Consider the following 11331-nt stretch of genomic DNA (forward strand, 5'->3'; position numbering starts at 1 on the left):
GCAGACTTGCTGGGCTGAGCCACGGAGTGCAGTGTGGTGGCAGGAGGCCGGGTTCCCAGACCCTCACCTCAGGGCTGGAGCGCTCACCCATTCCCGCTAACCCAACAGCAGCGCCTGCACCCACGCAGCCCCTGGCATGTCCGAAGTGCCTCAGAGAGATTCACAGACATCAAGAAGAGCCCACGCAGGACCCAGCTTTATGCAAGGGTACAAGTTACACCAGCCCTCAGCGCCCAAGGACACTGATGCCCTCAGGTACAGGGGAATGCTGGCCATTAAAATCTAAAAGCAAACGGAAGCACACCATTTTTTCGCCCTCCCTTCCCTGGCCCTGGAACCGGTTTCTGCCCCCTGAATTTGATGGATCAGTGTATTAACAACCAATTCGGGAGATGCAGGGAGAGAGAAGACAGCCACAAGGGGGTTGGGTCCAGGAACTCCCTCTCGCTGACAATTTCATGAAGTCACATTTATTGTTTTAAAGAGCTCGAGTCTGGAATTAGATCGTGGTGACAGCTGTATGAGTTTGTGAACTGATTAAAGCCACTGAACTGTAAACTTAGAACAAAAGCTCGAGTTGAATGAGTCTCACACACACTGGACTTGCATCAGATGCTCGACTGTCCCATTCTCTCAAACCATGGCACACGGTCACATCCTTTTCAGGAGATTTCCCTAAAAGTAGTTTGCAAAATATTGCACTTAATTTAAACCCGGGCAGTTTGAAGGCTTCTGGAAGAAAACGTACACTCACATGCATCTTTATGTCTGCAGACATAAGATGGTGGGTGGTGGGAGGTGGGGCTAGGCAGCCGTTGCCATGAAATTCCTCCACGTCTTCATCTGGGCTGAAGATAGTGAATGGCATCCCCTAAATAGGCCTAAGATGCTAACTTTTGAAGGCTGCTGCCTCAGGGAAATGTGGCCACTCTGTTATCCTAGGACCATGTTCAGTGAGATGCTAGGAGACAGACGGCACCCTTGGCTCAGGCACTGCACCTAATTTATCTTATTCTTGCTGGTCGTTCAGGGTCCTAAGAGGACTCTCTCCATCTTCATCCAAGTGAACCGCTCCCACCGATCTAGCTGCCATCCAATCAGACCGCATGTCACACGTTCCTCCTGCTTCCTGTGTTCCTACCGGAGGGCACTGCAGCTTTATAAACTACGATCAGGTGTTCCTTCTTAAAGAAAAAAAAAAATCCCTGCCACATAAGCATCATGTGTTTTCAATTACCGAGTAAGCGTCAAACCCCTCACAGACCTGCAAATAAGGTGGGTCACCCCTCACGGGGGGCTTATCACAGTTAAGGTTGGTCGAGTCCCAAGCCTCCGGAACAGAGCCGGCAGGACCCCCGAGGATCGTTAACGCCGCAGTCTGATGAGGGGTTTGGAAGCGCTTCCGCGTGCTGGGGAGCACACAGCCAGCTGAGATGAAATCAGGCGCACGTCTCTGTGGGTATGAGAAGGCACGAGCCCCATTCACACATCCTCGTGTCTTAACATTTAAAGTGCAACAGAACAATACAATTAACTTTGGATGGATAAACAGGTGTGCAATAAGATTTCCATGTTAGGGGAGCCACACACAACTGAGCACTGCGGACAATGGCACATATGGGACCTACGGTCCACTGTGGATCATCGGGATGGGCTACACGGGATTCACTGCACATCCACAGGCCGCGCGTGTTCAACACGGCCACACCTGTGCTCCTTCCTCCCTTCCCAGTCGTGACTCGTCCTTGCTGCTTACAGGACTCAGGGAAAACGTGACCAGTGACAATGGTGAGCTCACTGATGACGGAGACTCGAGAGGGAGACACGGAAATCCCCTTTTCTTCTGAGTCACTAATTATGCCAAGTGCTCCGCTACCAGAGGCCCGCCAGGCTGGTGAGGCAGGTGGGCAGGGGATCCGGTGTGATTAAGGCAGCGAGGAATGTGGGGAGGGCCTGGCAACACAGTCACGGTGCCCAGGCTCAGGGACCGAGCGGGCACGGTGCCGAGTCCAGAGAGTCCTCATCACCTGCCACGCCCAGTCCCCACCCTTTCACGTTAAAATTTGGTAGTACGCACAGAGTTCACTTGAAGATAAAAACGTGAACACACTTGAGGACGGGGACCAGCGGCTTCATCTGGGTATTAGTATCCGTTCTATGGCACACAGAATGTGGTCCCAGTTCTTACAGAAGATGGCGAGCAGAGTCACCGCGAAGAAGGTGCCCACGATGTGGAAGCGGCTCTTCATCATGGGCGACACGAACTTCGCGATGGTGGACACGCACACCAGGATGACCGTCATGAAGGCCAGGACCACGTTAATGCACTTGCCCAGCAGCACCCTGGCGCCCGCCGCGTCTGTCTGCAGGGCCTGCTGCTCCTGCTGGTGGAGCTCCAGCTTCGAGATGCGCGTCTGGCAGGACTCCAGGGCTTCCTGCGGGCAAGAGGGAGAGCGGGGATCAAACGCTGTGAGATCGTGGGCGACACGTGTGCGCCTGCGGCCCGGAGTGCACGGAACCCCCGGCTCAGAGTGCGTGGTGCCAGGCGGCCTCACACAGCCAAACTGACGGTGACAGCGAGGATGACGACAGCAAAGAAATAAAACAGGAGTCCCAAGCCCATCTGATCCTGTTCTGTATGGGCAGAATAGGCCTGTGTATACAGCCATAAAATACCATAAACGAGATATTACAGTTTGGTATTCTGACTCCACCTACATAGGAAATAAAGTGCATAAAGCATGGGCATCTGTTGGCACCATGGGGGACAAACCAGAGGCGGGGTGGGGTTCCAGCGGGACTGTTGTCTACCTCCAGCCATGGAGCGAGCAGGTGGCGTGTCCAATTGCTATGCTAGTGCTGATCTCAGGGCCCAGTCTGCGTGCATCCACTACAGACCCGTGGAGGATGGGGGAAGGGCGGGGACAGACTGACTGAGGGCACCTCTGCTTTCGCCTGCTCCCGGACGCTGCTCCCCTCGGGACATTGTCCGAGGCCACGCAGTCTCGCTAGATCTGCTCTTTCCAACACTTCAATGACTAAGACACAGATGACCTGAGTATACCTCTAGCCCAGCTAATATCTACATCCCTCCTTGAAATCTTCACTTGAGCTTCTGAAAAGCATCTCAAACGCAGTATGTCCTGAGTGGGTTCATGTATCGCACCTTCGCCCACACCTGCCCTCAGTGTCCTCTTCTCAGAAAGCAGCCCCTGATCCGCCCAGCTCCTCACACCAGAAGCCTGAGAGGTGCTGGTCAATCCATCACCCAGTCCCATCAATACAACATCCCGTACCGAGCTCACTGCTCTGCCCTCCCACCCTGACCACCCCGGTCCAAGCCACCAGGATCTCATGCCTGCAACTGCTACACAAACTTCCCATATGACCTCTTGATTCTCACCCCCATGAATCCACTTTCCACGCAGCAGCCCAAACGATCTTTCCAAGATGCCTACCTGATGTCACTCCTTTTTGCAAAACTTTTAAAATCTTGAACATGGCTCAGGCCCAGCCTCTCTCTCCTGCTCACTGTGTTCTGGCCATACTGGCTTTTTCAAGTTCTGAAAAGGAGCGTGCTCGGGCTTTGCATATGCAGTGTCCTGTGTCTGAAATGTCTGCCTCCCACTCCCTCTTCATCAGTAGACATCCCACTCATCTTTCAGGTCTCACATCAACGGTCAAGTCCTGAGGGAAGCCTTCCTGACCCATCAGACGACACCAAGCCGCCGTGAGCCCTCCTCCCACCCAGAGGCCAGGCTGCAAGGATGAGGCCCAGGCCACTGGGCTGTTACCGCAGCGGGAAGCCAGTGCCAGGCATGCGGCAGGAGCTTCAGACGGGCTGAACACTCAGGAGACTGGGTAACGGGATATGAAGCTTGAACGAGAAAGACCGTTAGTCTCTCGAGAGAAAAGGACCTAAGCAGAGGCAGAACAATGAGCCCTTCTGAGCCCACTAGCCTACTGTCTAACTCCTTCACCAATATGGGTTTGCTCAATCAAAATACAGTCTTCTTCTCAGGTTTTAAACAGCATAATGGCTCTAACATGATTTGCTTTTCTTCTGCGGAATATATTCTATGGGCCAAAGAACAGGGTTTGCTGTTACTATAGTAACTTTCGTGACGCAGGCTCCCCACACCACAGGTAGAACTTCTTCAATCTCCACGTTGGAAACAACACTGCTCTTCGCGACGACAGGCAAGTGCCCTGGGAGTCGTTACTTTTCCCCCAACCCTTGGGCCCGAGGTTCCCTTCATTTTGATATGGAACAGGTAACGCAACAAGACAAAAGCCCAACCCTTTAGGCGAATTAATTCATCCTTGATTGGGTAGATGAATTACATATATAGACTAATCCTAAAATGGCCTTAGAACCATCCACTGCTGTTGTTTTTCACAAAAAGAAAAACATAGAAGCATTGAGCAATGTACTGTAAGGAACTTTAGTCACAGCGCCTACTAGGAGACACTCAGCCCACAACCTCCAGTACTTCTGGGGTCCAGTCTTCAGTGTATTGGGGATAAAGACAAAGGACAGGATAATCTGTTAAACTCTCTTCAGTGGAAATTCAGGGTTAAAAAACCCCAATACTCATTTGCTTAAAATAACAACAAAGCCTTGCACCCCGATGGGCAGCAGCCACGCCATCTGTACCAGCCATCACCTGGAACAGCCCTGCCGCCGAGGACAAAAGAAACAAGAAGTAAGGACCAGTTGAGCAGGCCCAATTGCTAAAAGCCCTGAGAAACACAGCGACTCACCAACACAATGAAAAGAACAGTCAGCATGTATTTACTTTTGACTGCTTATGTGCCCGTCCAGCAAAGATGTAAATGCTTTATGTTATTATCTCATTTAAACCTCTCGACAACCTTGTGAGACAGAGCTCGTCAATATTTCCATTTTGTAGATGAGAAAACTGAGGCACAAGAGCTGGGCTCTATCACGACAAGAAGGACCCTCCAGCCACCCACAGAGACGTCCTCTTCGCACTTCGGAACTAGACATGAAACTCAAACGTGTTGGAAGGACTCTTCTGAATTTTTAAGCTCCCTAGGTGAAGTCCCTCCCTTTGTCTGACCCGTTCATCCCTAAAGTATGTTTCTTAAAAAAGGAAAAACAGCCCTGGCCAGTTTGGTTCAACGGTTGGAGCATCGGCCTGCGGACCAGAGAGTCCCGGGTTCGATTCCCACTAGGGGCATGTACCAAAAAAAAAGGAAGAACAGCCCTGGCAATTTGGCTCAGCGATTAGAGCGTCCGCTCATGGACCAGAGAGTCCTGGGTTCGGTTCCTGCTAAGGGCTCGTATCTCGGTTGCAGTTTGTCCCTGGCCCAGATTGGGGCTGTGTGGGTGGCAACCACTCGATGTGTCTCTCTCTCACGTCAATATTTCTCTCTCTCTCTTCCTCCCACTCTATCTAAAAATAAAAATGCAAAAATGTCTTCGGGTGAGTATAAAAAAAAAAAGGAAGAACACTATTAACCCAAACTATCCCCTAACTAAGAAAACCAAATATTTAGACATAATCCAGCGGCATTCCAGACATGTTCTAAAACAGAATGATCTAATAAAACTGACTGCGCTGTTCACCTAGTAACACTGAACATTTAAATGGGTTCAAATTTCTGAAGCCAGGAGTGGTGATGCCATCTCCTAAGCCGGAGCAGGGGCAGACACCCTCAAGTGTCTGCTGCACCCCCATCCTCAGGCAAGCATTTCCTCCCAGCTCTGCTTGGTGCTCTGGCTCCCAGAACTGTCCCAGTGCACACGTGGGATTAGCAGAGGCTCAGCCCTCGACACAGAGCAGAACAAAACACGGGCGCTGCGGCTGCAGCTCACCCTGTGGGAGAGATCTCTCGTTAGGCTTCAGTCTTCTCCTTCGTGAAGTGGGTCTGGAGAAAATAATTCCTGGCTACAAAGAAAATTTGTAAAGAGGAAGTTGAGCATTACTTAATGAGAATACTATTTTGTTTTTGTTTTTTTTAAAAAAAGGGCAATCAGAGGATATGTAAATGTTGGCACAGCCACTGTGGAAAACAATATGGTGTTTCCTCAAAAAATTAAAAATAGAACTACCTTGTGACTCAGCAATTCCACTTCTGGGTATATACCCAAAGAAAATGAAATCAGTATTTAGAAGAGGTGTCTGCACTCCCATGTTCACTGCAGCATTATTTCCAGGAGCCAAGACACAGAAACAACCTAAGTGTCAACTGATGAATGAATAAAGAAAGGACATGTGGTGTTATGTCTACGATGAAATACTATGCAGCCATGAGAAAGAAGGAAATGCTGTCATTTGCAACAACGTGGATGGACCTTGAGGGCATTATGCTAAGTGAAATAAGTCAGAGAATAAAAAATACTGTATGATCTCACTTGTATGTGAAATCTAAAAAACTGAACTCAGAGAAACAGGACAGACTGGTGGTTGCCAGAGGTGGGGGGTGGAGAATAAAATGGGTGGACATGGTCAAAAGACATAAACTTCCAATGATAAAAGCTAAATTTGTTTTACATTTAAAAACAATTTTTAAGTGTTCATTGTGGTGGGGAAAACAGGGTATAGGAGACGTGCTTGGGGGTAGATAATAAACATTTGTTAACTAATTTAGGCAGAAAATAAACAGAATATAGTTTCTTTACTCAGTTATGTCTATAACAGCCATTTTTCACTGGTACGCCGCAATTATTTTGAAAACATGCCATACCCGACTATTTAGTCAGGGGCACTGACCTCTTTTTCCTTAAATTGTCAAATAAAAAAAATAGAACAGCCAATACAATGATAACCATCCAGTGTAAATGAATCAAAATTATACCTATTTTTTTTTTTTTAGGTCAGCAAAAAATACATTTTTTGATGTGCCGCAGAATGTCAGTAATTAGTGCGCCATGGGATGAAAAGGTTGCAAATTGCCGGTCTGTAAGGTGAGCTAATGGGGTTAGTAAGGAGAGGAAATGCGGCTCCGGGGCCAGAAAGCCTTCAGGGCTTTGGGGTAAGGCGCTCAGTTTGTTAAGTGAACTAACGGCGGGAGAGCCTGCGTGAGTTCCCAGTGACGAGCAAAGGCACCTGGATGTCCCTGGAGCGCTCGCACGCCTGGTAGGCCACCTTCTCCTCGATGCTGGCCAGCTCCTGTTTCAGGTCGGCCGTCTCGTGCTGATGCAGGTCCGTCAGGTCATGGAGCTGGTCTTCTAGTCGCTCGTACCTTTGTAAAGAGAGGGGCCAGTTCGGAGCACATTTCAAAGGTGTTCTAACATTCTGGAGGTCCTTCAGACCTCACTGCGCCCAGGGCCCCTTGGCTGATTTCTCCCCCGGCAGACTATGTTCCCCAGAGAAAAATCTAGCTGTGGGAAACCCTCGGATAACACTGACTTCCAGGTCCGGAAAAGACAGTGTCCACAGTCCTAAACCTGTCCTCACCATGAAGTTTCATGCTAAGCAGTCTGGCTTTCCCCCAGGTCAGACCAGAACCTGACTGGCTGCGATGAGGACAGGACAGACGTCAACAATGACACGTTCACTGTGGCTGGTCAGGAGGCAGGACTGTCTGGGATCCTGCTCCAGGCAAGGACTCGCTGGCACCCCAGTGTTCCACCCCTTCTGCACCCACAGTGCCCAGCGGTTCACGGGGACAGCTGTCACGCGCCGGGGTGCCTCTAAGGGAAGAACCAACTACTACACTGGAGCCAACGCCACTATTTCCCAGTGTACACCCCAATGTACACACTGATTCTGAATGCTTGTTTCAGCTCTTGGAATTTAAGTGCCAATAACAAATTAAGCTTACTATAAATTATAGATGGCTTATCAGGTGGCATTTCCAAACGTCCAAATCTAAGGTAACAGAGACACAAAGATTCCCATTCTTGCCCCCCCATCCATATTTACATAAACTTATGATGTTTATTTTGAAACAGGAAGCATTATTTGGAGAAGATGCACCAGCCTGAAATGACTTTTATCAATGCCAGTTTTTAAGATGCTTTGCCCTGGCCAGTTTTGCTCAGTGATTAGAGCGTCAGCCTGCGATCCAGAGAGACCCGGGTTTGGTTCCTGCTTACCTTGGTTGCAGTTTGTCCCCGGCCCCGGTTGGGGTCGTGCGGGAGACAGCCACTCGATGTGTCCCTTTCAAGAGGTTGTTTCTCTCTCTCTCTCTCTCTCTTCCTCTCTCGCCCTCCCACTCTACCTGAACAAAAATGAAAAAAGATGTCCTTGGGTGAGAATAAAAAAAAAAAAAGAAAAAAAAAGATGCTTGTACGTTTTAAAAAAATGAGAAATGAGACCAAAAAATACGTATTTAATGCTTATTCCTAGGTAAGATTTCACAGATGCTCAATATTGGTGTTATAAACAAGCCCTTTAAAGATCTCTTAAACAAGCAAGATAATCAGTGGCTAAATCACAAATATAACTATATAACAAATGAGAACAAAAAGCTTCCTAAATTTATGTAAACTGGGATAAGATTTGGATCCATACAGTGCTGTATCTATCCCAAGCTATTCAAATGGAATTAAGGTTAGTATCCTCTGGAAAATTTCAGACTCAAAAATAGTTCCTATGTGACAAAGAAACCAAAGTCAAAGCTATATGAGAAAAGTTTTAAAAGTGGTTTCATGAAATACAAGCTGAAAAGAGCTACATTCCTAAATTAATACACATATAAAACCACCTAGCTATCAGATATAAAACATGTGAGCTAAACTTAAAATTTAAATCTTATAATATGTATTTACTTTTTTTTTTTTTTTTAAAGAATAGTTTATTGATTTTGAGAGAGAGAGGAAGGGAGAGAGAAACACTGATGCAAAAATGTAACATCTATCAGCTGCTTCCTGGGGATCAAACCCGAAACCTGGGCATGTACCCCGGCCGGGAATCGAACTGGCAACCTTTTGGTGCGCAGGACGATGCTTAACCAAATGAACCACACTGGCCAGGGCCCTGCATGCTTTTTGACCCATATTCCTCTTTATGAAAAACACAACCACCAGCCTATCACTGTCAAGCAATCTCTCTGCACTCAGTAACTCGTGCTTCCAAATAAATCCTAAGAGAAGTCTGAAATAATACCTGTATCTCTCCTCTTGCAGGGTCTGGGAAATAAAGCCGTATTCTCTCTTAAACTGCACCTTCAGCGCCTCGATGTCCTCGGCCAGCTGCGCCTGGGTGTCCTTGATCTCCCTCAGTTCCTCCAGGACGATGCTGAACTTCCTCTGGCTGCCCAGCGTGCCGGCTGCACCGGCCCCGAACGACTGGTTCCCGTTGCTGTCGGCCGAGCCCGACGTGCCGCTTGAACACTCGTCGTCACTGCCATACTTGGGTTTGTTTACAATGGTGGCACTGCCCCCGTAGGTCCTGGCGCTTGCCTCGGGCCTAAACTCCTCTAAGGAGTTTTTTAAGTGAGCAATGTTGTCTGCGCTGCCAAACTTGTTCCGGATCAGGTTGGCAAACTCTCTGGACTTATTGAAGACAAACACGGGGGGAGTGAGGGAGACGCCGGGCATGCCCGATTTGCTGCTCTCCATGCTGTGGGGAGCAGTTCGAGACTTGACGTGGGCATCTTTCAGAGAGTGGTGGATGTCCTTCAGGTGGTCTTTGGAAATGTCCTTCGAGGTCCTGGAGGCTCCGTTCTGCTCGATCTCCCTGAGCTTTCTGTGATACTGTTCTAGCTTCTTCTGCAGCTGGGCAATGGAGTGAGCAGACTTCTGATTCTTCTTCTCGAAGACCTGTTTGATACGGCCGGCCTGCTGCTTGTCGGCGCTGTTGACTAGTTTCAGATATTCCGCAACGTTCCCATCACGGGACGTCTGCTCGATTTTGATCTGCTCTGTGACCTTTAGAATTTTTTGTTTCAGGTTGTCCGCATTGAGTTTGACCTTGTGGAAGTCCAGGATGCCATCTGGAACGTCGAAGTTGAGGTTGGTGTCTGACCCGCCTCGGCGGATGTTCAGGGGCAGGCTTAGGGTGTTCATGTCATGGCGCTCTACCTGAAAAAGACGGGGCAGGAGAAGCAACGTTAAAGTGTGAAGTCTAAGAGACAGTTCCGGTGCTAGAATCTGTGCACACACAACAGACATACTTAAAAATCCCCTCTCGGGTTGAATATAGGTCAGTCCAACTCCTTCCCATATACACATATACTAACTGGGAGACTCTCCTAGGGCGTCCAATTTTCTGTCTGATCAAGATGGTAACTTTTGGTTGCCAGGGGGGAAATACGTAATGGGATGAGGGTACCAGTCAGCCCCGGGTTCCCAAAGCCCAGGTAACTGGGACGCTGCTGTTCCCCACGCACAGCGAACCTCACCCTGGTAGGAAGTGCGTCCCATTCATTTAATGAAGGAGAATGAAACAAAGACAAGAAGGAAAAACAAAAGAAACTGAAGTTCCAGCAGGTAGATTCCTCTATACAAGAAACTATTTTCGTAATGGAATCATTAAACAGATGTGATGGGTTAATACGGTACACGTTTAATTTTAATTGAGTGATACCACAGTATTTAGATGTGGAAACAACCGCAAACCACAACCAAAGTGATATAAAAACACACTACTAATAATAGTAAGACCATGTGAAATCGCTTTCTCACTCAAGGGCCACCTGGGGGAAAAGAACTGCAAAGTTGAGCATCTTGGCAAAGGTGGGGGGGCGTGGGGGGGTGGGAAACGGGGTGCTAGCCTGTCCGCGTGCCAGGCACCACAGGTGTAAATGAGCTGTCCTCTGTGATCCTCACTACCACACCAGGCAAAGAGTGTTAAGTCCACATAACGAGTAGAAACGGAGACTTAAAGGAGTCGGGATTTGAATCGAATCACCCCAACTCGATCCTCTTTCCACGTCCGGACACTCTCTGACTAGTGTCTCCAGAGGACCCAGAACAGGTCTTTGTGGGGTCTGAATACATTTTCTAAACAAAGATTTGTAAGATCTAAACTGAAGCACCTCATTTGTCAAATTAACAACCTTGTGATTAGAATAATGCCTCGAAATAGTCTCTCGTGGGAGACAAGACAATACTCAGCCCATCACCTGTTTTTAAGGAGACGTCAGCGTCACTGCAGAAAGTTAGTTAAGATGATAGCGGATCCCACCCTGCCCGAGCGGCCCGGACGCGTGTGTGGACGGCTCCCAGCAATGAATACTGTTAACAGTTCGCCATGTGAGAAATCCCACGCAGTGCTTCTCCCGGAGAAGGGAGCCCAACAGCACCGTGGGACGCACACCCAGGCTGCTGGGTCAGGCTCCTTCACAGCTTACAGGAGTCTGAGACGTTGTTTCTGGGCCCCTCTCCTCCCACACACAGTTTTGCCATGTCTGAGC

The 11331-nt window shown here is 48.7% G+C and overlaps 1 protein-coding gene across 1 annotated transcript; it reads right to left on the reverse strand.

Annotated features, from left to right (window-relative positions):
- Positions 1-357: 357 nt before the first annotated feature.
- TMCC3 (transmembrane and coiled-coil domain family 3) lies at positions 358-9994 on the reverse strand. The gene is made up of 3 exons (XM_036251835.1): positions 9081-9994; positions 7077-7212; positions 358-2435 (listed from the first exon to the last, which is right to left on the reverse strand). Exons 1-3 carry the CDS (start codon positions 9980-9982, stop codon positions 2133-2135), a joined length of 1341 nt encoding a protein of 446 aa, XP_036107728.1. The 5' UTR covers positions 9983-9994; the 3' UTR covers positions 358-2132.
- Positions 9995-11331: the final 1337 nt, after the last annotated feature.

The sequence above is a fragment of the Molossus molossus genome, unplaced genomic scaffold (assembly GCF_014108415.1).
Source record: "Molossus molossus isolate mMolMol1 unplaced genomic scaffold, mMolMol1.p scaffold_m16_p_10, whole genome shotgun sequence".
Lineage (NCBI taxonomy): Eukaryota > Metazoa > Chordata > Mammalia > Chiroptera > Molossidae > Molossus > Molossus molossus.

Excerpts from the sequence above, each read along its gene's own strand:
- TMCC3 (XM_036251835.1), bottom strand. The coding sequence starts at position 9,982 with ATGAACACCCTAAGCCTGCCCCTGAACATCCGCCGAGGCGGGTCAGAC. Across the intron at positions 7,213-9,080 it reads CTGCAAGAGGAGAGATACAG|GTACGAGCGACTAGAAGACC; the intron begins GTATTATTTCAG and ends CTCTTTACAAAG. Across the intron at positions 2,436-7,076 it reads AGCGCTCCAGGGACATCCAG|GAAGCCCTGGAGTCCTGCCA; the intron begins GTGCCTTTGCTC and ends TCTTGCCCGCAG.